Consider the following 24,459-nt stretch of genomic DNA (forward strand, 5'->3'; position numbering starts at 1 on the left):
ACTGCATTTCAGGTAATGTCATCAGTGTCCACTATATGTTCGTACTCTATAGGCAATTTGGTTCAAAACAGGTCTTTAAGGCAGCTAAAAGTTGAATTAAAAACTCAGAGGAACCCTCACTATGGTGAAAATAGTTTGGTTTTTTTCTCTCAAGATTTATGAAGAAAAAAAAACTGTCCGTCATCGTCAATCAAGGTCACGTGGAAAAGAAAAGGGTCAAATTGCAAATGGTGAGCGTGGCAACAGGGTCATGTTTAATGAAAACCTGGCGTCTCCTGCTGGACATAGAAGACATTGCAGGCAGAAATGAAAGGCTATTATTACTATTGTATTTAGTCATGATTACTACTCTGAGAATGCATATTATTTTGAGAAATATTGCGTTAAAATAAACGGCACAATCTTGATTTTGTTTCGTATTGGGGTGAAAATCAAGCGATCAGAGTGTCTGTCTTACAGTCAAAGGTGTTGCTTTGAATCTTGACACCTTTATATGTGATATTAGTCTTGAGAATTGCATCATAGTTCCAAATGGAACACGTCCACGTCCACTTCCCTTCATCTGTGCAATAACTTTCGGATTTTTGGAGGCACTCTTGCTCCTTTTTTTTTTGTTTTTGAATGACTCCAGTTGGATGAGTGACGTTGCCTCAGGGATCATTCATGAACTGCCCAATGAACGACTTGCAGAAGGATGAATCTTTTTTTCACCGAACTGATTCTATAGTGATTCATTCATTCATTCGGTTTCCCTCAGTCGGCCTCCACTGTGAAAAAGCAATGTTGCCGTTGCAATGATGCAGTTGCCTAATAAAGGTTATTTGACCTCAATTTATCTAATCTCATCTGAACGTTATTGTTGCCAATTTTATTTTTTATTTTTTTTATTGGGGCCCTGTCAATGTGCGCATGGAAAAGGAACAGTCTGTAGAGTTCAAACAAGACATTAGCACACATTTTGCTCAATGTTAAAGCATACACGTGAATAAAATGTATTCTCAGTGTGACAATGTAAATAATACAGCTTCGAGCGGATGTGTTGAGCCCCCCCCCCCCCCCCCCCAGTGACTTGGAGTCATATCGATGCGCTGGTTTTCCCCAGAGCGGTGCCTGAAATACGAAGCGCTCCCTGACGATAGCCGGATCTTCAACTCTGACCCCCAAGTCGGGTTCGGTGGTAGAGGTCGACGTGTTACCCTGCTCCGACGAATGAATCAAGCGCCGCGGAAACTATAATAGACAGATTTACGAAAGGATCACGTAGAGCCGCCTTTTATTGTTATGGTAACCATGTGTGCTTCATCGACTGTAACAGATTAAGTCTTTGATACAAAAATACATTTATTCTTAAAGGACTTTACAGAAGAATCAGAAAGGACGAGTTAGAAAAAGGATACCACAAAATCAATACAGTTCAATTATGAATCATGAATTGGGAGAACCAAAATAACAATGCAACTGTTACGGCAAGTGTTCACCAAGAACCTTTGTCATTCAGGCCAGGAGAAAAAAATAAAAATAATAATAAAACAGCATCTATTGTTGCATTATTGGCCAGAAGGCACACGGGAGGATATCGGGCAGATGTTAGAAAGGACACAAAGTCTCCAAAATGAGCTGTGATCACAGCTCGAGCCCTTTTTTTGGGGGGGGGGCCAGGTCGTAGAGCACGCTCCGGTTAGTTGAACAACGCGTCCCGTGCTTGGAAATTGTCAACTGCACGCTTATAACATTAGAATTATAACATATTAGAACACGTGTTAGCATAATTGTTACACAACAGTTTTCAATCTCACATATTGAGTTACATTTTTGATTTCTTTTTTTTTTTTTTAAATTCTACACTAATTTCCCCACGGGACTATTTGCAGCATTCACAGCTTCGACTCTGTACAGTTTCGTCCCGTAAATGCTCTCAGGATACCTTGTGTGTCCTTAATGAATATACTGTACGTCGTAGTTCATTCTCTAAATCTGCTCTCCAAAAGAGGAGAAACTCGTTATGTCGTACGTGCCAAGTGCTTTCATTCTAAAGGGACATTTATGCACAACTCTGAATTACATTGCATAACTTGGACTACAGTTAAGAGTTGATGCAACTCATGTTAAAGATTTTGGACAACAATTTGTCCAACTCAAAGGAATTCCTAAATAGGCAAGCAGTCACCAGCTGTAACGACGAACGCTACGACCTATAGCGTCATGCCGCTGTAGCCCGGCTCCGAAGGCTGCCACGCCGCGTTGTCGCGTGGGCAGTTACCGTGGCAGGCGCAGGTCAGGATCACCATGACCGGCCTCTTGCCGGTTTTACCGCCGGCGCAGGTGAACTCCGCCAGGGCGGTCTTGGTTCTGTGCGGGGTGCAGCAGCGGCCGTCCTTGCAGGAGCCGCAGTAGCGAGGTTTGTAGGCCTGCACGCTGGTGCAGTTCTTGTAGGAGACCTGGACGGCTGTCTCGCTCCTCACCGTCCTCTGGCATTTGCTGCCTCTCTGCAGATGCAGCGGGGAGGACATTTTTAGAACTGCAGTGCACACGTATGTTCGACCCAGGACAACGATATCCTCATAATTATTGCCTACGTCCAATTATGAACTACAGAGCTTTTCAGAATGTATTAATTAGGCCGTCTGACATTAATAAATGGAGGATTAATCCTTAATCAAATACAACTCCAATTCCAATGAAGTTGGGACGTTGTGTTAAACATATGTTAACTTAGAATTTCATGGCTGCAACACGTTCCCAAAAAGCTGGGACAGGGTCATGTTTACCACTGTGTTACATCACCTTTTCTTTTAACAACATTGAATAAACCTTTGGGAACTGAGGACACTAATTGCTGAAGCTTTGTAGGTGGACTTCTTTCCCATTCTTGTTCGATGTACAGCTTCAGCTGTTCAACAGTCCGGGGTCTCCGTTGTCGTATTTTACACTTCATAATGCGCCACACATTTTCAATGGGAGACAGGTCTGGACTGTAGGCAGGCCAGTCCAGTACCCGCACTCTTTTACTACGCAGCCACGCTGTTGTAACGCGTGCAGAATGTGGTTTGGCATTGTCTTGTTGAAATAAGCAGTGGCGTCCATGAAAAAGACGTTGCTTGGATGGCAGCATATGTTTCTCCAAAACCTGTATGTACCTTTCAGCATTAATGGTGCCTTCGCAGATGTGTAAGTTACCCATGCTATTGGCACTAACAGAGACCCATACCATCACAGATGCTGGCTTTTGAACTTTGCGTCCATACCAGTCCGGATGGTTCTTTTCCTCTTTGGCCAGGAGGACACGATACTACGTTGCAGGTAAAATGTTTAATATTTATGATAATTCTTCTGTTCTTGAACTCATTCACGGTTTCGCGATTCCCCTATGACCCTTCAAAGACCAACAGGTGCATGTTTTTGTAGAAAGCTGTGCAAATGTGGTGGAAACACCGACAGTTCTCTGGACTGTATCAGGCTCCACAGTTACACAGTTACAAGATTATAACCACCATTTTTCCTTGATCTAACACAGGTAAATCATTCCCTCCAGGAGGAGCCATAGAAATCAAATTTTAGCAAGCAAGTCCGACATTTGGGTATTTTACTTGCTGTCAAAACGGATCAAATTCGACCTGGACAGTATGTAAGCGTCTTGTAATTCGTCTGCGATCGTACCTTTGGCTTCGTGAGCGCCGTCCGGTCCTGCCGGTCGTCGTCACAAGGTCTGACCACGCACAGCCGGCTCTGCTTGACCAGCTCACAACGGCGGTTGTTGTTGGTGACCCTGGTGGACACCCCCGTGCCGCAGGTCCGGGAGCAGGCCCCCCACTCCGTGGTCTGCTCGATGCAGTTCAAGCTGGGCTCCCAGGAGTCAAAGCTCACCATTTCCTCCCGACGAAAGGCTCCAGGAGCACCGAGGAGAGCACAATTGTGTAAGAGAGGCGGCTTGAAAAGGTTACAATTCGGCTTTCAACTGAAAATACTGCCAGTGAATCCCGAACTTCAGTACAGAAATCAGAGAATCTCGTCAGTGCTTCACATTTCAGGTTGAGGTGACAACACTCTCTTTCTTCTGTGTTGTGCTTCATTCCAGCCTCTTCCTCTCACAGGTCAGAGCTAAGTCAATAACCTTTCAACTCTGTGTGTCTCGCACTTGTACGACACCAGGAGCGTGTGTTTCCCCGAGTGTGGGAACTATTGTATGTCTGCATGTGGCGCATTCATCTCATGAAATCCGAGACAAGAACTGTATCAGACGTGCCGTAATGCTTTTTGCGGTGGTAGTTCGCAGCGATACGGAACTAAACTATCAAACGAAACTATTTTCGTTACCTTATGTAAGATACATTGGAGGAGCACAGTACCAGAAACAGCACTCAGTATGGCCTGACCGATTAATCGGTGGATTGATTTGATCGATTTTACTATCTTTGTAAAAGCGGACTGCTGACGCAACTCTGTATTGGATGTTATTAGCGTTTGCAGGTGTACCTGATGAAGTGTCTGATTTTAGCGGCCGATATTAGCCCTTTTCAAACATATTCAAAATCCGGAGTTTGCCGATTTTACACAAAGTGCCACCTCAAAAAAACACTTCGCTGTGTTAAACGGTACTAAAATGATTCAACTACATGTATTGCACATAAGTGACCTAAAATTGGACTTAAGAAAATGCTAAAAAAACAAAAAGATCTTCCAGATTAAATGCAAATGTAGTCTGTTATAGTTAATAGTTAAATACCTCTGAACTATAATTAAAAAAATATACTTGATGAGCAAAAAAAGTGTACTGTACATGAAAATCCCCCAAAATCAATCAATCAATCAATCAATCAATAAAATACTGTACTGGATTTGAAAAATGTTTTAAAAGGCTGCATGTGCAGCTACAAGCATCATTTGAATGTGTTTGCTTTGATTGCATGTTTTAATATTGTAAATTGTATTTGTATTGAATTCAGTGTTTCTTTCATGGGCCACTAGAGGGAGCCCGCGTAGCACCGGACTGTTGGCGCGACCCTGGTGTTGGACGTTATGAGAGTGTGCAGGTGTACCTAATGAAGCGTCTGCTCACCTGCCATCGCAAAGCCTCCCAGTGCGCTGGCTTCCGCCTGGGGCTCGCACACCCACTTCTCGCAGCACTCGCCGGGCACTCGCACCCTGCGCGGCACGGGGCAGTCGGGCCCCGGCAGCATGACGTCAATGTTGCAGCGCGGGACGCAGCCGATCTGCCCGTCTCGGCACACGCACTGGTGCTTGCAGCTGGGGAAGAAGGTCTGGCCGTTCCGGTAGACCACACCGTCCAGAAGACACGCGTCGCCTTCGTGCGCTGGAAGACAAAGACCGTCAGAGGATCAGGAATCGCGTTTTCTCAGCGCAAAGTGACTCACCAACACATACGCCCGTCTTCTTGTGTTCGCCGGAGGTGTCGTCGCACCGCAGGCCTTGGCGTGTGTCACAGGGGTTGAGTTCAGAACACGCCTGACCTGCGTGGCGGGCGCACACGAGGCAGCAGGCGCAGTCGTCCAGGATCAGGGGCACCCCGGGGTGACAGATCGGGGGCTCCTCTGGGCACCGGCATCTCTGCGGGCACACTTGGGACCGGGCTATAGTGAACACCTGATTGGCACAAACGTCAAAACATTTTTTTTCCAAAATGTAAGGCGTGAATGGAACATTGGGTGAAGGAGGGACGCGTGCCAGGCGTGCGTGATGCCACCAAGGAAGGTAAAACATGAAATTGCCGTGAATAATCATGCAAACTGTAAATTAAGTCGAAGTAGGCAACATGTAAGGTCATGTGATTTTGCTCAGCCAATCAGACGCGATGATGATTCGAATTAATAATCACAATCATGTGCTTTATATATTGATATTTAAAAAAAAAAAAAAAGGGATGTTACCAATTGACAGTATTTTACTAGTTAATGTATGAGTGGAAAAGTAACAATGATATGTGTTATAGTGATATTGAAATATATTTTTCAAAGATGACTTTAAGCATTTCTGGGGGAAAATTCAATTCCTACCTGTGCTGTAAAGCATAGGAGAAAAAGAGCTCTATCCCACAAGCTGGTCATCTTCTCAGCACGCAGAGCTCAATTTAAAATGAATTTGAAAAAGAAATCATCTTCGGTGTCGAAATTGTCTATGCTGAAGCTGGCTTGAGTCCTTGGATTCAGGGTTGACGTTTCCCTCCTCTCGTTCTCTAGCTTGCGTGGAAGCAGAAGGTTGGACTCTCTTTGTCGTTGTGCCTCCGGAGCGAGGAGGGGAGGCCCTTATATCGACAAAGCCGTCCCACCGCCACCATGACGACCGGTCGCGAGGAATGCGTGCGAGAACGCCCAAAGTCTTTGAGGAGGACTTTATTTATTTGGGGGGATTTTGTTTTCTTCCCATCATTTGGACATTCTGCCAGAAAAGTTGGGACAATTTACACCCTTAAACCCAAACAAGTGAGGGAGGGAAAACTGTTTTACTGTCTTGCATCAAACTGAAAACTGAACACTGTAGTTGTCGAGTTGCAGTGAAAACATGCTGGCTAAAAAATATAGATTATACAATGCAGATATACAGTATTTAGAAATAGGGTGTACCTTGTGAATGTATTCATAAAAATACTTAAGTTGTGGCACTGCGTGAAAAATCATAAAAGGTTCCACCCAAGCAACCTCTTGTGAACTGAAGCTGTTGAAAGACGTTGATTTGAAGAGAACTGCAGTAAGTGTATTCTTCGCAGTGCGAAGGTGGCACAGCCTTTAATATGAAGTGGGCTTACTTTGCTCCTGAAACTTAAAACAAATCTTTTCACCCTCACAGGTGCATCAGTATCAGGCGTCAAATTCAGAGTAGCAGCCAATTTCAGAATGTCATTTAAGTGGCAAGTGGTCATCAGGGCGACCTCCAGTGGACAAAAATAGCAACAACAGTTACTTTTGTGGAAAATTTGGAGCGCTCGTCGTGTTCTCTCTCCCCACGGGCCCGGATGAGACCCCCCGACCGTCCGGTTCTGGCCCGCGGGCTTTACGTTTGACACGCCCGGTCTGAAATTGTGAATCGGTCGTTGGCCTCCACGTGCGATCGGCTGGCCAACTCTCCGGCTGGGAAAGTTGACCCAAATGAGGAAGAGTGGTCCGGAAAATAAATGGCGGGATGGAAGGACGATTCTGAACAAATAACTGTCTGTCAAGCATCCCTGTTTTTCCGATTCCCCTTTGGGCTACACAAATGGAGGATTCCGTTTCCTCGTTCAGGATGTTGGTGTCATCATGTGGGGATTCCCTTTGGTCCATCTGCCAGTAGAGGTTGCGCCTTTGACCTCCCTCCTCGGATCCTTCTTGGGAGGGCGCACATGGAAAAGCCCGTCATATCCTCAGGGATCTGGACCGCTTCCATAAATAGGTACGCCGTTCGGAAAGTTCCGGGCGGTCGGCAGCTTGGATCGGTGGGAGGCCGACGCGGAGGTCATCGCGTCTGCTCAGAGGTCGCGTTGCGGTTTGGCCCCCGCTGAGACAGAAGGATATATTTACACGTGACCAATGCTCGTCGACACATCCGGCGATTCCCATGCGTTCGCGTGCCGTGAGAGTTCATCGGGACAATTGTGTCTCCGCCTGTTGCCATACAACTTTGTGTTCAACCAAACAGACTCAGGTTGCACACTAACTAAGGGAATTTGTGAGCTAAGGCCTTTTTTTGCACGCACAGTTTAGCGTACAGTACATTGGGACAGTATGCGGAAGAGAGCGTTGCGGCTCAAACAGTTTGCCTGCGCCAGCGGAAGAATGTTGAAGTTCACGGCGCGGCCGTGTTTGCAGACTGCGCCGCCTCATCACTCGTCCGCTGGTCTTCCGGCTGCAAATGAGGCTGCCAGCACCGCAAGACCTCTTCTGACTCCACTTTTACACGTGCGCAATTCAAGTTCAGTATTTCCGTAAGTCTAATTCAGCTTCTATTGCTTTATATGGGTATCAATGTTGATTAAATATTGGTCATATATGATGGAATTTTACGACCACTTTTTTATTATTATTATTATTATTATTATTATTTTTATGTACATGACACATCCCATTTGGCGGTTCTATAATGAACCCATTCATAGGCAAAAGAAAATACAATGAAAAACTATTCACTTGATATAAATCAGTCAAACAATATGTAAATATCCTTTATTCCTTAAAGCCGCAATGCAAAACTTTTTTGCTCGTCGGCTCGCTTTACAATTGCGATTGTGCCACTGTGATTAAAAAAAACAACAAAAAAAAAGAAGAAGAAGAAAAACAGCAATTCTCAACAATAATGTTAGTACTGACACGAGTGCCAACAAAACTGTCACGTGTCCTGGCTGGTCCACCGCTAATACAAAACATGGTTGCCATGGTAGTTTGAGAATTAGAATTATGTGTTACAGTAATTCCAGAAAGCCAATAAATGTGTGGAAAAAAGTGAAGGTATCAAAGCATATTTACCGTGGAGTGGCCTGGCACAGTAAATGTGTGATATCAGAATGAGGTGGGAAGTCTGCGCACGCACATTCATGCTATCTGTGAAATAGCTGACGCGAAGACATGAAGGAGGCGAGGGCGCACACACGACGGCGGAGATGTCGTAATGCCAGCGAGATGAGAGGAAATAGTGCAGGATGACGACCGCGTCACGCCATCCGGGCCTCCGAGGACGCACATCGCACCAGATGTTGTGATCGCCCTCGGACAAAACACACTTTGTTCAGCGGAAGGAAATGTTGAACCGCCACTTCGAAAGGAGGTTTGACACCATCCTTTCCCAACAAAGTCGCATCCACCGCGACGGTTAGCTTGACCGCAAGCAAGCTGCTGTAGGGCTTCACGCAGTTTTGCTCGGCCAACACCAGAGAGAAGAAGTCGCCCAGAAGTGGGACATCATTATCACAGCTGTGTGCTGTGTAAAAAAAACCAAAACAATATTTTTAAATATTGTTTCTCGCACTCACAGGCCACAACATTACACTCGTAATAGTGCTTTTAATATTTTCGCCCTCTCATGCAGCAAAAATGTGCCAGCTGAAAACGACGCGATTTGGAACAGATTGCGTAATCACAATTGCATTGCAAAAGAAATGAAAAGGTCGGTCACAAATCAGAGACACAAGAAGTCACACATGACACAAGACCTCGAAGGAAATTTGCTTACTTTTTTTTTTTTTTTTTAAGACAAAAGTAAAATAGTCTCAAACTTACCTGAGAAAATCATTCAATCTTGGCACAGCGCACCCTGACTCAATGACTTTATATGATTTGCACATAACGAAGCGTCTTTTGCTAGCAACCCGTATTGCACCCAAGGATGGAATACAGTTGAGGAAGAATCCTCATTCAAATGAAAAACATGCCAAAACACCAAGAGCATTCAACGCAGATGATTACTTTATCGTAGCTTAAAGTTAAACAATTTCTCACAGGACATACATATATATATATATATATATATATATATATATATATATATATATATATATATATATATATATATATATATATATATATAAGAACCACATGACTTTGTTTGGCCAAAGATGAACTTGAACTTGGACGGCTTCTGGGTAACTGAGTGTTCTTGTCAGCATGGGAGCCCAGCACAAATCTCTCATTTGTGCTTTATTTTCTGCGTCCGCGAGCTGGAACACTGAACTCCATGGCAACGGTCGTATGGTGGGTGGCATAATGTAGAAATTGGGAAGTCTGACGTTTGGATGCTGAGCGAGGATGTACACATTTGGCACTAATTTACTTTATAGTAAAACAAAAAGAAAAAAATTGAATCATAACTGGACTTTATATTCTACATAATATTATTGTTTACTTGAGGTTTTCAGCTTAAAGCGCCGTCGTTCGAAAAGTCCAAAAGTGAATCTCTCGTGAGCCAACAATCAGTCATGTTTTTCCTTTTCTGGCTGTGACAGGACGCCCTGTCGGGGGGCGTACAGTGCGTCCGGCAGCGGCCACGCTTGGACGGCGACCTCGGTGTTCACTTCCTCGGATGGAGGCCCGAACAACATATGGTTGCCACTTGGGGCTGCGCGTATAGAAATAAATGTTAAGTATTCCAGATTTTGAAAATGGATTTGCCGGAACAGCACAGAGAGAGAACGAAAATACAGCAGTTTTGGAACCATGAAAGCAAATATTTACGTCATTTGTTGGGTGTTTACATGAAACAAAATGTCACAAAGCCACAAAGTCCATGTTTTGAACATCACATCAGCTGGAAATGCAGAATGTTTGCCAATCAAGTTTGCAAAGTAGTTGATACAGATTTGTTCATTTTTTTACTTCATAATAGTAACGTGTGTTGAAGTAGGCAGTGTTCAGCCAGGTGCTATAAAAAAAGTAATATAATAATTTGAAAAAAAAAAATCAAATCAAATAAATAAAGACCTAGAAGTTTTATCAGTTAGAGCAGTCAAGATTTTTGTTGTGATGAATTCCAGCCTTGCCAACTATTTTCCCTCCGCTGACCCGTCGACTGCTCATCACAGCAGTGCTCAGGCGTAACCGTGGCAACCGGCGACCTGGCAGATCCATACATTGTGGGTGAGGTTCCCCCGCACGGCGTCTGGGCCCGTGGCATTTGGAGGCCGTCTGTGTTGGGTTTCACCTAGGAGAGGCGCAGAAACGCAGGCCCCAGCTGCGTCACAGCGAGACTTTTAAGGGTTACAATTTACTGCGTCTGTCTTATTTGTTGTTTACTCAGCCAGCAACCTTTGGAGGAAGGGACACAATCAAGTAAAATAAAAGAGAGAAAACGTACAAGGAAGGAATTGTGGGGCGATGTGTGTCTATAAGAGCCTGGCACCGTGGCCGTTATTTACAGTTTCCTGTGGTGAGCACATGCATGTGCAAAATAGAACACGCGAGAAAAGAGTTCCGTTCAAAAAGTAAAACTCACATCACACACATTCATTAAACACAGAAACGTACTTTTCGGCTCAATTCCTGCCTAATTTCAAAATGTCAAACATTTTGAATTGTCTCTCATGAATTTGCATGACAGACATGCAACTGTATACAAAACTTTTTTTTTTTCCCAAATGCGTACATTATTGAAGTTCTCATTTTATAGTTAGATTTAGACGTTCGTTATATTAGTCAGTTTAAGTTGGTATTTATTTTTAGAATAATTTTATTTTTAATAGTGAAAAAAATGCATGTTATTTTTACTGAGCCGCTGTAAACCAAAAATTCCCACGTGTTATGTTATTTAACCCCCCCCCCCCCCCCCCCACTGTAGCCCAGATCATAAACATTCATTGTTGCATTGAAAACACAAACGCATGCGTTGAGTTTGATTTACGCAAAGGTCAACGACCAAGCCTACCCTTCATTATTGTAGTTTCACCACTAGAGAGCAGCACTGCGCAAAGTAGTTGAAAAAGCCTCCATGGCGTCATTGTAAAGCAGGATGGCCCTTAAAAGTTGAGGCACCGAACACACGTGGTAATGTTGCTTTGCTGTCGAGTGTCTCTCAATAAACAGTTTTTAACCTTAAGTTAAAAAGTAGTCTAAACGCCACAACCCTTTTGACTTTTGGTTTATAGGAAAACAATGGAAAACCTACTCAAACAGCTGAACTTTATTCAGTCATTCATGCACTTTATTGTTGGCAGTTGTGTGCTGAGTCCCATCTAACATGAGTTTGAATGCGAGGGGTTAATTTTGAACACAGCCAAACCCCAAATTAAAAGACGTTCATTTGGCATCCCCTGTCACATTAACGCTTTCCATCGGAAAACCTGAAATTTGCAAAAGGGGTGTGTAGACTTTTTATATTCACTGTCTATTGTTAAGAAGTCTAATTAGAAATCAGAAGTCATGGGAAAATGTGGCATGCAAATATCTGCGTAAAACAATTAAGGGGCGGAGCCAAAAGGTAGCCAACCGTAGCCGGGGCAAACGTAGACCGTAGGAGTCCCACCCCGCTGGTCACCCCCACTGACCCCCACTGACCTCCACCCCCAGGCCCCCTGGCAAGGCATCAGAACATTAAAGATTAAAGTGACATTTTGACAGGATGATCATGATATTAGTGAGACAGAAGGGGATGAGTTTTAGGGTCAAATGAAAGGAAACATGTCATATCGTGCTGTGACGTCACTACCGCCGCCACGACTGCTTTTGAGTCTACGTTGAGCTTGTTATCGACAGAAAATGAAACTATGCCATCGTGCACCATTACATCATTCAGAAGGAGTTTTTTTTTTAGTTCATTTTATTTTGGTTGCGAAATAACAATAACAAGCGCTGACTCTGTGAGTCTTGACAGACGGAGGCTCGGCATTCAATTTGCATCCAGTGAGGTTTCTTTGGCATCCATTAGACGCGGTGAACAGCAAGTGGACACGAGGATTACGGGCCGGCGGAAACTGAAGCTCTCTCGATGGGAACGTGTTTGTTCTGGAGCAGCTGTTAGGCAGCTGCTTAATCGCCCTCTCAAATACACACACAGGCACTCACTGTACACGCGCACACTGACAATTGACCGTCGTCTGTACACAAACAAATAATATGTAATGTCTGTTTAGTCCTCTCTGGCCCTGCAAAATTAGCCCTAAGTGGGAGAGTCGAAAAATGAGGCCTACAGTGTATCTCTGAAATGTATCTTCAGACACACATGCACACACACACACGCATATCTATCACAGGTGCAATTCTCTGGGGAAAAAGAGGGTACTTAAGCATTTAGGTGCAGCCCATTACCGCCTTTTAGTGACCGTAGCAGGTCAGAACAAACAAGTGAGCCAGTTGCACTCCCCGTGTACTGCATGATCTCTCACAAGGGACTGTTCAAATATTAAGATCTGCACTCTACTGTACATATCAGACTGAGAGACGCTCTAATACAGTGCCGTGATGAAGTATTGGGCCCCTTCTCAAATTCTGACATTTTTGCTCGTTTCCCCACTTGAATGTTTAAGATCATCAAGAGATCAGAAGTTGACTTGCTGGTGTGTTTTCTATTGTTTTCCTGTTGCGGAACCCAAGTGCACTTCACCTTGAGAAGTCACCAACTAATGGTTGAACATTCTCCTTCAGGATTTTCTGTTAAAGAGCAGAATTCATGGTTCCATCAATCATAGCATGTTGTCCAGGTCCTGAAGCATCTAAGCAACCCAAGATCATCACACTACCACCACCATGTTTGACTGCTGGTATGGAGGTCTTTTTCTGAAATGCTGTGGTACTTTTACGCCAAATGTAACGAGACACACATCTTCCAAAAAGCTCAACTTTCATCTCGTGCGTCCATATAATATTCTCCTAAATGTCTTATTATTCAGATTTTTTCTGTTTTTATTTGCAAAATTAAGACAAACCTTTGTTCTTTTTGATGAGCAGTGTTTTTTTTGCCCAGTCTCTTCCTTACTGTTGCGTCATGAACACTGCCCTTAACTGAGGCAATGGAGGCCTACAATACTTGAGAAGTTGTCCTGAGTTTCTTTGTGGCCTCCTGGATGAGTCATTGCTGTTCTCTTGGGGTAATCTTTGTAGGCCGGCCACTCCTGGGAAGGTTCACCCCTGTTCCATAATTTCTCCATTTGAGGTTAATGGCTTTTCCTATGGTTCACTGGAATCCTAAAGCTTGAGAAATGACTTTTCTTACCCTTTCCAGACTGATAGATCAGTGAAAATTAACCAAAAGATGTGAATTCATGATTTAACAAGGGGGCTAACTTTGAATAGGTTTTTTTTCCCTTAATAAAGAAAATGACGATTTAAAAACAGCATTTTAAGTTCACTTGGGTTATATTTGTCTGATATTTACATTTGTTTGATGATCTTAAACATTAAAGTGGGGAAAGAAGCAAAAATGTTTGAGCGGGGGGGGGGGGGGGTGTGCAATACTTTTCCACGGCACTGCAGATGTTATGCCATGTTTATGATGATTTGCCGTGGACTTATGGAACATCCTGCATTATTTTGTGTAGGTCAATAGAGGACGCCCAGACGACAACATCAAGTCCTGAAGGTGTCGCGACCGTTTTTGGGTCTCAGGTGTACAAGAGAAGCAAACCTTTGGCCATGTTCATAGAGGGAGGAGCAGTGTTGGTCTACGGCTACGCACGTTTAACTCTTAGTAGCTATTGAGCATTCAAAGCAATTAATTATATTGAATGTGTTATGTTTGTGATATATATATACTTTGTGCAATGGGTGAAAGACCCAGTATCAATGTTTTATGCATATTATTTTCATGGAGATGACAATGACAATGAACACAAAACAAATAACATAAAAGCTCGTTACCATGTGCACTTGGTCATCACAACCATTAGATACAACAGTTCATTGAATTGCTTTCCTTCGAAGTGATATGCACCTCGTTCGTTTCATTTTTTTAATAAGTGGTGACAAATGCATTTTACAGCACAATTGTTCTTTCTAACCACAAGCATTCACTTTGCATTATTTAATTTGGCTTTTAACATGCACAAAAGAAATTTTTTTTTATTACACGGTATCACAATGTGTTCAATTCATCACACTTCACTGATCAATCAGGATCACGCATGAACGACATGATCTGTTTCTGCCTCACGTGCAATACGCTCATGCTTTTTCGAATCTAACACAATAACACCAGCGATGCAGTTAAAGCGTTTGCTTCACCCCCAGACACAGCAGCAGCTCGTTTTTCTGAATCTTTCCATCCTTGTTGACGTCGCAGTGGCGCAACAAAACCTCTCGCAGCCTGTCAAGATCGGGACCCGTGAGGTTGGGCTGAGGAGTTCAAAAGCTTCATTTACATCAGAGTTAAAGTAACAATGCAAACATCATAAATGGTTTTGAGAAGTTACTCTTAATACTTGGTTCTGTAAAATCCAATTGGTGTTGAGTTACAATATAATGTTCAAGTTGAAAACATTCAACAGATTTTCATGACTGCAAAACAAAACAATCGTTTTTCAAATGACGAAATGACGTGCGGCTGCTCTGATGTGATCTGATGCTTTCTTACCCTGACCAGCTCCATCATATCTTTGACAAAGCCGTCCACCTCCGCGCCTTCCAATGCTCCAGTCTTGCTCTGAAACAGTGACGAAAAATGAATGAAAAATGAACATTGCCTCTGTAGTATAAAGTACATCTCAGACATGATGAGACAAGACTGACTATTAAATTCACTGCCATTAACGTAATTAGACGTCAACGTTCCATGTTAACTGGGAGGTCTGGCAGTGAATGAGTTAAGTTGCTCAAACTGTTTGAATGGATTTAATTGACTGACTTGGATATCCGGTCTTGGAATACTTGGTAATTCAAAGGCCAAACCAGAACCATCTCAAAAAAGGAAGTTATTGTACATGTGATTTTGTGATATTTACTATTCTTTTATTCACCCCAAGAAAGTCATATGTACTGTATTGTAACTTCTAAAGTCGAATGCATGTCACCATCAAATCTGTGTATATTATACATATTTATTATACTGCCCCCTGGCGGCCAAGATGCACACACCAGGAGGAGCAGCACAATGTCCATCGAATTAAAGCATGAAAACTACGATCTGAAATTGTTTCATTATTTACATTCTATTTAATTGTGTTATTAACAGACATTTTTACACAGTACACTGCTATAGCGTACTCATTTCTAATTTCAAGTTACCACTGTGCATTGTACATGCCTGCTGCTTTTTGAATGTGAGCTTGGTTACTTCACGTAAGTTACTGTGTACAGTATATCCTCCTGCTGTTCACGAAAAAGGTACAAAAAGTCCCCCCGAAAAAAGCACATAGCCCTGAGCTGCAGTGAGGTCATCGGATATCTTGTGTGACATCATCCAATTAATATTTTAGACGTGTTCCCAAAAAGTCACATGTAATGAATCCAATGAGGCTCGCAGAACTGTGGTTGCGCAAACCGTAAACGCTGACGGACATTTAAGACAAACTCAATGATGAGGTCTCTGATTGCTTTAAAAGTCTGAAGGTTACTTCACCGTTCGAAAAGTCTTTCGAAAAATATTCAGACTGGCCACTAATTGACACATACATACATTCAAGTTCTCGTTTTAGCGCACAAGAACAAAAGAAGCGGATCGGTGCTGATGAGACCGACAATTACGTTGGTATGCCAAAGAGTGAACACTGGCAACCTAATGGGTGTTTTATTTAATTAAAGAAGAGCTTTGGGCGCCAAGAAGCACCACCACTTACCATGCAGAATGTTTTACATTTAAAATGGGACACATGAATAAGTAAAGATGGGGGTGCTGTATCAATAAAGAGCAACGTTACAAGAATGATGGAAACGCTTCTCTTGGCTGTGCACCAGGAAGCGTTTTAGGATATTTTTGAAACGTTACTGACACACGCTAATTTACTTGAGAAACAATCCTACTTACTTTGTCATAATGATCAAAGATTTTCTCAAAATCTCGCTTCCTCTCCGCTTTACTGCCCGCCTAGAAAACATCCACATGGCAAGTTGTTAGAATGTTTCATTTCATGTTATCTATTGACTTGTATGTCATTTGTTACAATGCAAAATGTGACACATACGTCCAACTCGAACTGGAGCAGAAAATTCTCTTCTAAAGCCAAGATCCTAGTCGAGGAAAATATTCCATATGAGCAGATAAATACAGAAATCGAATTATGCTTGCAGGTGCAGCAGCAATACATAAACATCTAGTACAGCTTCTGCAACGATTTACAACATTAGCTACTCAATCTGATAAGATTCCAAACAAGAACTATATTCAACATTCTGCCTTAAAGACACTGGTATTAACAATAGTACATAATAAAATCTGAATGACGCTGTCAAAGAGGTTTGAAGAGTTTGTTATTGAATGTTTATGGGTGTGATGCACTATTATTTGCAGCGCAAACATTATTATTTTTTTTTTCTAAACAGGCCAGTCAGTCCAAGAACGCACTGCAATCGGTCACATACATCAAAAAATGCACGCTAGTTCGAGAGAGGTTATCATTTTATCCCACGAAGGTGCCTCAACCAGGAAGTACGGTGGCCTTGAAGTGTCAAAGTCATATTGGGCGACATTACAAAGTCATAGTTTGGAATTCATAGACTAGTATTGACCATTGACTAGTATTTCGTCAAAATCCTCCATCCTAAAAGCAGTGTATTATAATGAAAAATACGATTACTCATTTTGAACCCATCTACACTTTGAATTTGGTTGACTTAAAAAAAAAAAAAAAAGGCAATATTCTTAGAAAATGTGTATTTTTTTCAAAGAGGATTCTTGTTTTATTCATGCATGAATTGCAAGCTAACACATACTCTATTTTTTTTCACACAGGTGTCTTAACAAAAGATGGCTGACATTCGACCGTCAAAATACACAGAAAAAGAATTACAGCCAGCCTTCTCGTCACACTACAGTTCCAATTATTATTTTTTCTTTTTACAGCTTTCGTTACCATGACAACCTGGACAGAGCTAGGGCATGCGATGATGCAAGCCGCTACTTCGTCTCTTTAACTTAGTTGAAGACTTTTTTTGGGGGCTATTTTTAATGAAAATTTTCTGACCCTCTAGCCACAACTGTTTATATATATAAATATATATATATATATATATATATATATATATATACATATCCACTTTTTTGTGGTGTAATTGGAGACTTCAGGAGAATGGGGGCTGAGCACCTCCAAGGTTGCCATCCTAAATTGAACCTTAATACTGAGAAATATCTAATATTTTAGCCCTCCTATGAAACTAAACAAGGAAATAAATATATTAGAAACACATACAATATCAAATCTATATTTATTATATTGTTTATGATGACCTTTGTAACGGCAGATTTGTTTGATATAGCTCTCGTATTGGGTCTCATTAGACTGTGTGCTCAAAAATTGTCAATCGGTTACTATGACAGCCAACACGTAACAAACGGGTCATGCTTTTCTTCGTCTTCTTCTTCATAATATACCTGGCCAAGTCGTTCAGATCCAAACGGCCATCCTTGTTCTTGTCAAAGATTTTCATCTGCCGGATAAACAAGATTTGGACGTGTTTTTGTGCCCTTCTGGGTTCCATGCGAGGCGTGACTCATACCATTGTGTCAGTGTACTCCTCCAGCTTGTCAGGTGACACTTTCCTACCATGCCGTTGGAACAGGTCTTTCAGGAAAGCCTTACAAAAAAAAACAAAAAAAAAACAAGTGGTATCAAAATCCACTAAATGTAATTAAGTACCAGAAGAGAGCGAAAAGTGATGGAAAATTATATTTTCAAATTTGCGGTATTGAAGTTGAAGGGGGCAGCGTTTGTGATTCGTGGTTAACACGTCCGCCTCACTGTTCTTAAGTCTGGCTGAAGACTTAAAAGTCATCCCTTGCATCCATTCCGTGCTTCCCACCCAATAAAATGCCTCACAAGTGGTTAAAAATGCCAAATATGGAAGGACAGGAAATAGCGGCTGAGGCTTTTACAATCACTTTCAAAAAGAAATCTGTTCGTGCTCGCTTTTGTGAGAGCATTTTGATTTACCTTTAGCTCCTGAGCCGAAATGTAGCCGCTGCAGTCCACGTCGTATTTCCTCCAGATCTGCAGTGGCCGGGACGTGACGGCATTCGTCAAACAGAATTGATTAGGGAGGATGATAAGCGTGAAAAGAGTTATTAACCATTACCATCGCAGTACAACCGAACATCATCGCTGGATTTGAATTGTCGATACTCTGGAGTTGAATGCAACATTATCGAAAAGAATTATTCAATGAGACGCTATGTAGTTAAGTTACACAAACTATGCAACAATGATACGGCTAGACTGCATATCTAATTAATTGTGGATGCCAAATATGGTTCCTTGCCTTAAACTGTAACGCATGCACTTCAACCCTGTACCTAACAAGTGACGACAGTAATAGCGAGTGGCTTCACCTGCATGAAGTCGACGCTGTTCTCAAGAGGAGCTTCTCTGTGGAAGATCAACAGGAAGTTCTCCTTCTCAGGTAGGATCATGTTAGCCAACTGGAAAACAAAGCCCACAATTGCACGGACAGTCAATTTTCTGACGCTGCCAAACATTTGAAGTGTTCAGTCTTTGGGTTTTTTTCTGTGAGTGTTTCTGGTGAAGAAAGTGTTCCCATGCAGTAAACATGAGATGATGGAAAAATAAAGGCATTCCTATGCTCCCCTGCAGATAATGATTGAGTTTCTATGAGCGGAAACACCGCCAGGGGAATAGAAATGTGTATTTGGACTGACTCGCCCTCCTCTCACTCCTACGGCTGTCCTTTAATAACATTACTGTACGTCCATTAGTAGATGAAACCTTGCCCGCTGCCGTCAATCACATTGAAATACAGCAAACGACAAACGCAATGCACCAACGTGGGTGCCAAATGCAGACTTGTAAACAGGCGGCCTATCAGAGAGGATGCAGCAGCACTCTGACCGCTCTGCTCACTTCCTTCCTAATTCTCCATCGACAGTAGAGCACGATAATGCCGCTTGAACAGGACAAAAGAATATTTGGACGTCTGGGCCTTCAGTGGGGATTTGCTCGTTGGCTGTAACAAGTTTTGCTCTGGCCGACCGAGCAGAGGACAGAAAAATGGTGAATTTTGATTGTCAGTACAGTCGAAGTTACATAAATGACATCAAGTGGCGTGCACCAAAGGAGTTGATTGTTCAAAAACATTTAACATCCGCATACACTAGTGGAAGCAGTGCAGCCAAGAGAACCACTGTGAAATGAAGAAGGTCATTGTCATCTTCGAATCGTGACTTTTTAATCTAGGTTTTCAGTCAAGTGGACATTAGAGTAAATGAAAAAGGCTCCCTTTGAGAATTGACTAGATATCTGAAAAGCGCTTGACCAGGCATCGGTGAGCTTCCGTCTGGAAAGCCTCCAGAGCAGACTTAATCGAATAAGGACTGTGTCTTTGTCATGGAAACATGAATTAAAGAAAAGACAGACGAGCAAGTGCGGCAGCGGAAGAGGAGAGCGGTAGCAGATTATTGTCAGACAAAGCCAATGGATATTTCTCTTTGTTTTCCTCATTTTTAGACTTATGTTGATCTCCACTGAGAAATAACATCGTTTGATTATACTTCATTTGAAAATGTGTTAAACCGATATCATTATTTGATTATTTTCAAGGAAATGATGTCATTTTAATCAAGCCTTGAGATTTACAAATATGTGACTGACTCCATCCATCCAAGAGTACACCCTGCCGATGGCAAAAACTGCGGCCGAACCAAAACACAAATTTGCCGAGCCACATTTGTTCTTGCTTTTTTTTGTTACCCCATTGCAAATAAACAAATTGCAGCGTATATGACCAAAGGAGTACCTCCTGGATCTGCAGTTTGCCATCAGCGGAGACGTCGTAGGCGGACATGAACCTCTGCTTCAGCCTCTGGACCCGTGCTTCAGTCGCTTTCTCCTGCAAGGACACACACACACACACACGCACACACACGAGCATTCATTTGAACATCTGTAGCACTGAGGCTGCAGGCTAAATACGTCGCTGCCTGGATCGCATAAAAGTGCTTTCGCTACACTACAAGGCTGGGATACATCGAGTAACTCTTGAGAGTTCTTCATCACTTGACAGTCATTGCGTAGCGACCGATACATTGGAAGAAACCAATGATGATGAATGCTGAGGAAATGATTTTTATGACTGTCACCTTACAAATATAATGTAAATCTGTTTCCCCCCCCCCGTTATCTCAGTATGTGGTACATATTTTATCATTTAAAGGGGACTTACTGTGATGAATATGTAATAAAACGCATTTATTTGTGGATTACAGTGTTTTAAGAGTGCATACTGTACTAAACATAAGAGCAATAATTTACATGTTAACGTTTGTGACAGACAACCTATGATGTACACCGCACAGAGCTTATTATTTGATTCCAAAGTAACTGCTGTAACTTTTCAAGGTCCCAATAAGGTACAGGTGTGACACCAAGTTATAAAGATGAAGGCTACGAATGTATTACTTTTGAAGGGGACAAACAATTGTTGCCCAAAAGGTACAATCATGTACTTTTTGTGTGTGCTGCAGTCTCATGAATGCAATTTTCTTCTCAATGTTACTCATTCGAATTTTTTTTGGGGAAAAAAAAGAGAATGACACTTTTTATTTTTATTTTCAACTGGACACACCAAAAGGGCCACAGCCTCCTTTGACACAAAATACAATCAAGCCGTTAAGAACCGCAGATGAAATAAGGTACCAACAGGCACGTGCACGGAGATTTTTGGGGGCAGGTGCTCAAGCCAAAAAAGGGCACCCATCGCCAAAATTCTTCATACTATTAAAAAAACAAAACTGTAGTATATATTTAACTCATGTATTTACTGTATTTATGTTAATATAATCAAGTCAATAAAACACCTATTAAAAAAGGAGCGAAGCAATACTGGCTATAAAAAGTCTACACACCCCTGGCCAAATAACAGGATTATGTGGTACAAAAATACAAATACAGCATTTAATTTTTTTTCTACTATTAGTTAACATATAACCTGTCCAAATCAACTGAAATAAATGAGAGTAGAAGTAAAACACAAAAAAAACAACTGAGATGATGTGGTGGCATAAATGCACACACCCTCATAAATGGGGATGTGGCTGTGTTCAGCATTCAACAATCACAATCAAAACTCCTGTTAAACGGGAGTCCGCACACACCTGCCACCATTTAAACCATTAACCCCAAACAAATTAAAGTGAGAGCATACAGTATGTACAATTCTACCAGGGACTCAAAAAAATCCCCCTCAAATATGAAAACACTTTGGCTGGAATTGATGACCGAGATTGTTTTTGAAATACTATAATTAATAACAATAATAATAATAATAAAATAGTCTGCAGCAAAAAGGGCACTTTTTTTGTCCAGGGCAAAAGGGAAAGTGCTTGAGCACCACTTGGGGTCTGTGTGTACATGTGCTTGGATACCAACATCCAGAGGTTTCTTTTTTTTTTTTCCTCCAAACATCTGCAGCATGTAACTATAGCAACATGTTGGTGTATGATGGGAAACATGACTTTCCATGTGGAGCGCACACAGACTGCAGAGGTGCACGCTGACGCCAGATCCATTAGAGAAAGGCCAGTGTTTGTTTTCAGTATCATTCTTGTGTCAGAAATCGTTTGTTGTTGCTAGGCAAACTTTTTCCATCATGAAGACTAAACCGGACGTACAGTATACGGGATACAGATGCATTGCTCACTTGCAAATCAGAATTTTGTTGATAAAAATGAGAGCAATCTGATGTACACTTATGGGCCATACAAATGTGTACATCTGTGCAAAAAAAAAAAAAAAAAAAAAGCTAAAATATTTATTTAGATGAACATTACGTCGACGGACAATTCTCAGTTTTCATTGACACTGTAAAGAGGTTTCCATTTAACAAACATGTTTATTATTATCTATTAAAATTGCTTCTAGTTTTTTGTTGCTTTTGGGCAATGCACAGGTGCATCTCAGTGGATTGAAATATTGCGAAAAAAAGAATGGATTTCACTAGTTAAATTCAAAAGTGAAATTCAAATATATAGATTCACAACACAGTGAAAGTCAAAGTCAAAATGATTTTTAATGTGCATATTTATTTCTGCCTAATATACAGGTTTAGTCAGCTCGTTGTATTAATTGCATCGCTAATGGCTCGACTTTGAAAAGAGTTTGGGAAGATGATGTAACACAGGCGCTTGCTTTTGTGACGTTAACAGCTTTTTGCACGGTCGGTGGAGTCACGTGACCGCAGACTTTGATGGGCACGACTTGCTGGTGCCGTGTTCGTACCATTTTAATCAATGACAATGTAATAAATTAGGTAATTCATTTTTATCACATTACAATTAGCGATTGAAGATAATTTTGCGAGTATACAATAGCAATTTAAGGTATAATACCAACTCCAACAAACGGAAACTCAAGCAAGATGTTCGTTTATTTTATTTATTTTTTAATTTCCTAAAAAGTTGTCATTTTGGAGGTGCAAGGATTCTGCCCGACAGTGATGATATATAAAACATGAGTAAATACTGTCACTTTATAGTATATATAGTACATTCCTTTGTCCACATTGGCAATGCAGCAAATTTGGCCTCCAGTTCTGCCGCTGACGTTACACCGTATCGATAAGGGTGGTGTAAAAGGGCCGCTCCAAGGGCAATTAGTTATTTACTGATTGCTCCAACGCAGATGGATATTATTGGAAATGAGTGCCAATTTAATTTTCTTGAAAATGGATGACTGAGAGACATGCGGTCTGTTTGTTTTATACAATCCCATTTGTGGCCAAGTCAAACACACCCGCACTGTGCAGACATACATTACGACCGGAGGCGGATTTACCCAAGTGCAAATGTCAATCGACGTCACTCACGTCAACACAGCACGAAAATATTCCAAGTGCAGAACTTGCAGTGGACTACCAATTCATATCATTTGATGTTTTCAGCCATCAGATCCCTGAGCCGACTCATGCATTCATCAGCTTGTCAAATGAGTGAGGAAATAATGACGAAATGTTGCTGACTAAAGTGAGCTGCTGTCTTCACAGGCTAACCGGGTGAGTCCATACGATGCCAAGTGGACTTACCTGTGGCCCCAGTCTCTTCATCATGTGACGGAAAAACTCATCCAGCTCCTTGCCCTCAATGTAGCCATTGTCTGACAAAAACACATTAGCAGCTCATTGTTTACGTCATTTTCAATTGAAAATACCCACAAGAAGTCAGTGAATTACTAAATATTTCCCTACTTTGCATTTATGTGACTGTAGACTATGAAATGGAATAAAAACATAATAAACTGCTGTGTTTTAAAATGCAAAAAAAATCAAATAAAAACAGCACTACTTTACACGATCTTTTTTAGATATTACGTTGTAAGATGTAACTTATCCTCATAAGACAAATAAGCTGCATGTATCAATCAGCATTCACAGCTGTTTGGATATGAAGATATGAGATTCATTAGCTTTACCATCTGCATCAAAGTGCTGCCAGATTTCCAAGAAACCAGAAGCATCCAGCTTGTCAAAGGCACTGTCCATTGTCACTCTCTCTCTCTCTCTCTCTCTCTTTTGCACAGCGAGATTCTTGCGGCGTCTTTTAAACTCTTGCTTGAACAATATGTGCTCGTTGTATGGAGAAACCACACCCCTTTTGCATGTGGGAACCGCACAAACGCACACTTCTAAAGAGCTGTTCATGCCATCTGGTGGTTGCGCATTTGAAACAGCAGATCGATATTGTATATAGGCAATACTGTATGTGCAGTGTATACAAATGTTTGCATATTCTGTTATTTAGCTTTTAAAGCGTTAATAGCCTTTTTTTGGGGGGTGTTATGATCTGATAAAAACATCACTCCAATGTACAGTGGGCACAGAAAGTAGTCAAACCCCCTTAATATTTTCAGTTCTATTGTAGCCATTTGCTAAAATCATTTGTTCATTTCCCCCCCCC

The 24,459-nt window shown here is 41.8% G+C and overlaps 2 protein-coding genes and 1 long non-coding RNA gene across 5 annotated transcripts; 1 reads left to right on the top strand and 2 right to left on the bottom strand.

Annotated features, from left to right (window-relative positions):
• Positions 1-1,652: 1,652 nt before the first annotated feature.
• On the bottom strand, positions 1,653-6,314 carry LOC133479129 (CCN family member 3-like). 2 transcript variants are annotated; one of them, XM_061775670.1, is made up of 5 exons: positions 6,012-6,314; positions 5,373-5,576; positions 5,057-5,311; positions 3,658-3,884; positions 1,653-2,486 (listed from the first exon to the last, which is right to left on the bottom strand). In XM_061775670.1, exons 1-5 carry the CDS (start codon positions 6,025-6,027, stop codon positions 2,193-2,195), a joined length of 996 nt encoding a protein of 331 aa, XP_061631654.1. In that variant the 5' UTR covers positions 6,028-6,314; the 3' UTR covers positions 1,653-2,192. The 2 variants fall into 2 exon arrangements, with proteins under 2 accessions (XP_061631654.1, XP_061631653.1); XM_061775669.1 differs by having other exon boundaries at positions 5,373-5,601.
• On the top strand, positions 5,569-14,056 carry LOC133479131 (uncharacterized). 2 transcript variants are annotated; one of them, XR_009788842.1, is made up of 4 exons: positions 5,569-5,709; positions 6,195-6,702; positions 6,802-7,915; positions 13,949-14,056. It is a non-coding gene; the product is annotated as an uncharacterized LOC133479131 (long non-coding RNA). The 2 variants fall into 2 exon arrangements; XR_009788841.1 differs by having other exon boundaries at positions 6,195-7,915.
• A 288-nt stretch (positions 14,057-14,344) lies between these two features.
• On the bottom strand, positions 14,345-24,139 carry scgn (secretagogin, EF-hand calcium binding protein). The gene is made up of 11 exons (XM_061775671.1): positions 23,975-24,139; positions 23,589-23,659; positions 20,307-20,399; positions 18,886-18,975; positions 18,491-18,547; positions 18,057-18,134; positions 17,932-17,987; positions 16,526-16,571; positions 16,369-16,428; positions 14,980-15,048; positions 14,345-14,741 (listed from the first exon to the last, which is right to left on the bottom strand). The coding sequence occupies exons 1-11, from the start codon at positions 24,042-24,044 to the stop codon at positions 14,613-14,615; spliced, it is 819 nt and encodes a 272-aa protein (XP_061631655.1). The 5' UTR covers positions 24,045-24,139; the 3' UTR covers positions 14,345-14,612.
• Between the last annotated feature and the right edge of the window lie 320 nt (positions 24,140-24,459).

Source organism: Phyllopteryx taeniolatus, chromosome 6, assembly GCF_024500385.1.
Source record: "Phyllopteryx taeniolatus isolate TA_2022b chromosome 6, UOR_Ptae_1.2, whole genome shotgun sequence".
Classification (NCBI taxonomy): Eukaryota; Metazoa; Chordata; class Actinopteri; order Syngnathiformes; family Syngnathidae; genus Phyllopteryx; species Phyllopteryx taeniolatus.